Raw genomic sequence first — 5483 nt, forward strand, 5'->3', positions numbered from 1 at the left:
ATAGAAGGGTTTTTGTTTGCATGATTTTTAAGTTGTGTAATGACAAAGTACTTCATTTTAAAGGTGTGCGTAAGTTGGTCTGAATCCATAAAAAGCTAAAAGAAGCACTTTGTTACTCTCTGTGTCTGTTTTTGTGTACAGCACCCTCACAATCTAATTCTCTCTTTGAATGGGTGTAGAGCAGAGTGGGCTAAGTGAGTGACTTAGAAACACGTGTATGCATTTGACCTGGGAGACAGCCTCGCAGCCTGACTCTTCTCTTGTCTCAGCTCTAGACATAAAAGGAAGCTCTAAACAAAGTCCTCTATATGCCAAGTTGGTGGCAATTTGTTCTGGTGGCTTGAAGGTTGCTGAAGTTCTCTAGGATTTTTTTCATCAACATTTAATTATTTCCACACTTTGGGGGACATGGTGGAGTCAATTCTGGCAAACCTTGTCTAGTTAATCCAATGACTGTTAATTCTGATACAACTTTTTGGTCCTACAGCATCTGTAATGTCCTGGCTCTCTGACCACACACACCATTGGGTAAATTCTCATGTCACTCATTTTGCGAGTATGCTCAGAACTCACTCAGCCATTTTAAAACACTAGAGATGGAAAGGAAGAGAGAGGCAGTGGCATACAAGAAGGCAATTACATGTGTCATGGTCAGTCACTCAGTCATGTCCGAGCTTTATGACTTTATGGACTGTAGCCCGCCAGGCTCCTATGTCCATGGGATTCTCCTGACAAGAACCCACTGGAGTGGGTTCCCTTTCCTCCTCCAGGGAATCTTCATGAGCCAGGAATGGAACTGGCATCTCCTACATCACCTATATTGTCAGGCAGATTTATGAAGGCAGTTACTAATATTTATTCCAAATTTATTAAAAGTTCAGTGAGTCAAGGGCTATGGCGTGCTCATCTTTAGGGACCATAGTCTGGGCCCTGGATGTGAGGGGAGACCCCATAAGTCAACACACATTTTCAGGAAGCTTCTTGATCTTGCTTGATGGTCACCTCATATCTTTGTTATATTTAGTTTATGATCTGGAATCTTGGTCACTCACTCTGCCTAAATAATGAATTGATTTATTTAGTTTTTGGGTCACTCTCCTTTTGACTGCTTCTTTTTAGTCAATGCTTATTAACCCTTGTGACATATTTCTAAATTAACAAATTTTTATTGTGCTAAAATGCATATAAGTGTTACCATTTCAATGATATTTAAGTGTACAGTTCTGTGGCATTAAGTACATTCATATTGTTGTACAGCCATCACCATCATCCACTCCAGAACATTTTTATCTGGAGCGTTTCCAAAGCTGAAACGCTGCATCCACTGAATAATAACTTCTCAATTTCCTCCCCCATGCAAGGCCCAGCAACCACCATTCTATTTTTTGTCTCTATGAATTTGACCATTCTAGGAATCTCATGTAAGTGGAATCATGCAGTATTTACATATTTGTGACTAGCTGATTTTACTTAACATAATGTCCTCAAAGTTTATCGATGTTGTAGCATATGTCAGGACTTCTTTTCTTTTTAAGGATGAGTAATATTCCATTGCATGTAGAGACATTTTGTTTATCCATTCATTTGTCTGTGGATACAGATTCTTTTCATCTTTTGGCTATCGCTTTAAACATGGCTATTCTCTTGTGGCTCAGCTGGTGTAAAGAATCCACCTGCAGTGTGGGAGACCTGGGTTCAATCCCTGGGTTGGGAAGATCCCTTGGAGAAGGGAAAGGCTACCCACTCTAGTATTCTGGTCTAGAGAATTCCATGAACTGTATAGCCGACGGGGTCGCAAACAGTTGGACACGACTGAGCAACTTTTACTTCACTTCACTTCAAACATGGTTATGCAAATCTTTTAAGCCCCTGCTTTCAGTTCTTTGGGATATATTATCAGAAGTGAAATTCTGAGGTGTTAGTCACTTAGTTATGTCCTACTGTTTTGTGGCCCCATGGACTATAGCCCACCAGGCTCCACTGTCCATCGAATTCTACAGACAAGAATACTAGAGTGGGTTGCCTTTCCCTTCTCCAGGCAATCTTCCCAACCCAGGGATTGAACCTGAGTGTCCTGCATTGCAGGCAGATACTTCACCGCTGAGCCACCAGGGAAGTCCTGAAATTTCTGAATCATATGGTAATTCTATGCTTAATTTTTTGAGGAAATGACATAATGTCTCCTTACTTCCTTTCTCCCTTCCTCTCTCCCTCCCTCCATTATTTCCTTTCTATGTCATTCTAATGACAAGAGGTGAGTTTATGGGTTGAGTGCTTATTTTGTACATGGTGTATTACTTTTACAATAACGCCTTAAGTGGTATCTCTATGTGTGTGTGTGTGTTTGTGTCTGTGAGTGCGCAAGACAGACACAAGCACATAAGCAGTCTGGTTGTAAAGCCATGAAAGGGACTGTATCTTATTTATTCAGTTCAGTTCAGTTCAGTTGCTCAGTTGTGTCCGACTCTTTGTGACCCCATGAATTGCAGCACGCCAGGCCTCCCTGTCCATCACCAACTCTCGGAGTTCACTCAGACTCACGTCCATCGAGTCAGCGATGCCATCCAGCCATCTCATCCTCTGTCGTCCCCTTCTCCTCCTGCCCCCAATCCCTCCCAGCATCAGGGTCTTTTCCAGTGAGTCAACTCTTTGCATGAGGTGGCCAAAGTATTGGAGTTTCAGCTTTAGCATCATTCCTTCCAATGAAGACCCAGGGCTGATCTCCTTCAGAATGGACTGGTTGGATCTCCTTGCAGTCTAAGGGACTCTCAAGAGTCTTCTCCAACACCACAGTTCAAAAGCACCAATTCTTTGACACTCAGCTGTCTTCACAGTCCAACTTTCACATCCATACATGACCACTGGAAAAACAATAGCCTTGACTAGACAGACTTTGTTGGCAAAGTAATGTCTCTGCTTTTGAATATGCTATCTAGGTTGGTCATAACTTTCCTTCCAAGGAGTAAGCGTCTTTTAATTTCATGGCTGCAATCACCATCTTCAGTGATTTTTTCTATTGTCGTGTCTCCACTACGTTTAAAAAAGAATGAGGTCTTCCTGATTTCCATTGAAGAGTTTGACTGATGTTCATTCATTAATGTGTTATTGGTGTCTCCAAGTGACTGTGTCAGTGTTCAGACAGATCACATTTTCATTGTTCTCACCACACTGGATGAGGCATCAATGTGTGAGTGAAATTCAGTGATATTTGTCTGTACAATGACACAGCCACTGGGAGAAAGTATGTAACCATATGGTAATTGCTATGTTCAATATGTCTAAGTTCCTGACATTTCCCATTTCCGTTCATCCCCAGAAGAGATAAGAAGAGCATGAGGCCTGAGAATCAGAGCCACATGTCTGAGTTCCTCCTCCTGGGACTCCCCATCTGTCCAGAGCAGCAGGGCATGTTCTTCGCTCTGTTCCTGAGCATGTACCTGACCACAGTGCTGGGCAACCTGCTCATCCTCCTGCTCATCAGGCTGGACCCTCGCCTCCACACACCCATGTACTTCTTCCTCAGCCACTTGGCCTTCACTGACATCTCCTTTTCATCTGTCACCGTCCCTAAGATGCTGATAAACATGCAAACCCAGGATCAATCCATCCCTTATGCAGGGTGCATAGCACAGATGTATTTTTTCCTACTTTTTGGCTGCATTGATAACCTTCTTCTTGTAGCGATGGCTTATGACAGGTACGTGGCCATCTGTCACCCTCTCCACTACACCACCATCATGAGGGAGGGGCTGTGTATGTTTCTGCTGGCTGGATCCTGTCTCCTCTCTTGTGTCATTGCCCTGTCCCACACCATCCTCCTGGCGCAGCTGTCCTTCTGTGAAGACAACATCATCCCACATTTCTTCTGTGACCTTGCTGCCCTGCTCAAGCTCTCCTGCTCAGACACCTCTGTCAATGAGCTGGTCATATTCACTGCAGGGACTGCAGTTGTCATTCTTCCACTGAGTGGCATCCTGGTCTCTTATGGTCTCATTGGGGTCTCCATCCTGAGGGTCCCTTCTACGAAGGGGATCTGCAAAGCCCTGTCCACCTGTGGCTCCCACCTCTCTGTGATGTCTCTATTCTATGGAACCATTATGGCACTGTACTTTTCCACCTCATCAGGCAAGTCCAAAGACAAAGACATGATTGCCTCACTGATGTACACACTGGTGACCCCCATGCTGAACCCCTTCATCTACAGCCTAAGGAACAGAGACATGAAATTGGCTCTGGGATTTCTTTTCAAAAGCAATAATCTTCTCATCAAGTGAGAATCACCTAACTATGTTCTTATTTAAACCCACCGACTTTGTCAGAAACGCTCTCTTAAAAAGTTGCGTGTTGACCATCCATGTCTCTAGCATCATCCCAGTTATTCTTTATTTTTTTAACTTTATATTTGTTTATTTATTTAGAACATTATGAAGCTTGATTAGATGAATAATTTTGTTACTGAGAATTATATATTATTGGTTACTATTTTTTTTAACTTTTTATTTAAATATTTATTTTAATTGGAGGCTAATTACTTTACAATATTGTATTGGTTCTGCCACACATCAACATGAATCCACCATGGGTGTACACGTGTTCCCCATCCTGAACCCCCCTCCCACCTCCCTCCCTGTGCCACCCCTCCAGGTCATCCCAGTGCACCAGCCCCAGGCATCCTGTATCAAACCTGGTCTGGTGATTTGTATCTTATATGATATTATACATGTTTCAATGCCATTCCCCCAAATTCATCCCACCCTCTCCCTCTCCCACAGAGTCCAAAAGACTGTTCTATACATCTTTGTCTCTTTTGCTGTCTCCCATACAGGGTTATCATTACCATCTTTCTAAATTCCATATATATGCATTAGTATACTGTATTGGTGTTTTTCTTTCTGGCTTATTTCACTCTGTATAATAGGCTCCAGTTTCATCCACCTCATTAGAACTGATTCAAATGTATTCTTTTTAATGGCTGAGTAATATTCCATTGTGCATATGTACCACAGCTTTCTTATCCATTCATCTGCTGATGGACATCTAGGTTGCTTCCATGTCCTGACTGTTATAAACAGTGCTGCGATGAACATTGGGGTACATGTGTCTCTTTCAAGTCTGGTTTCCTCAGTGTGTATGCCCAGCAGTGGGATTGCTGGGTCATAAGGCAGTTCTATTTCCAGTTTTTTAAGGAATCTCCACACTGTACTCCATAGTGGCTGTACTTGTTTGCATTCCCACTAACAGTGTAAGAGCGTTCCCTTTTCTCCACACCCTCTCCAGCATTTATTGCTTGTAGACTTAAATGGTCACTATGTTACTTGGCCAATTCCTTTTATTTTAGTCATATCTGTTTTCCATTCATTCTTCCATTGCCCCACAACACACATGCAACTTGTAGTCTTCAAAGCACCAAACTCCATATTAGTGAGATATGTGATTGATCATTCTAAATACATTGTGCTATTTTTTTTTTTTTTTTAGTATTT

At 42.4% G+C, this 5483-nt stretch overlaps 1 protein-coding gene across 1 annotated transcript; it reads left to right on the forward strand.

Annotated features, from left to right (window-relative positions):
• Positions 1-3305: 3305 nt before the first annotated feature.
• Positions 3306-4274, forward strand: LOC109565625 (olfactory receptor 1J4-like). Its single transcript, XM_019969529.2, has one exon. The coding sequence runs from the start codon at positions 3333-3335 to the stop codon at positions 4272-4274; it is 942 nt and encodes a 313-aa protein (XP_019825088.2). The 5' UTR covers positions 3306-3332.
• Positions 4275-5483: the final 1209 nt, after the last annotated feature.

This window comes from Bos indicus, chromosome 11 (assembly GCF_029378745.1).
Source record: "Bos indicus isolate NIAB-ARS_2022 breed Sahiwal x Tharparkar chromosome 11, NIAB-ARS_B.indTharparkar_mat_pri_1.0, whole genome shotgun sequence".
Classification (NCBI taxonomy): domain Eukaryota; kingdom Metazoa; phylum Chordata; class Mammalia; order Artiodactyla; family Bovidae; genus Bos; species Bos indicus.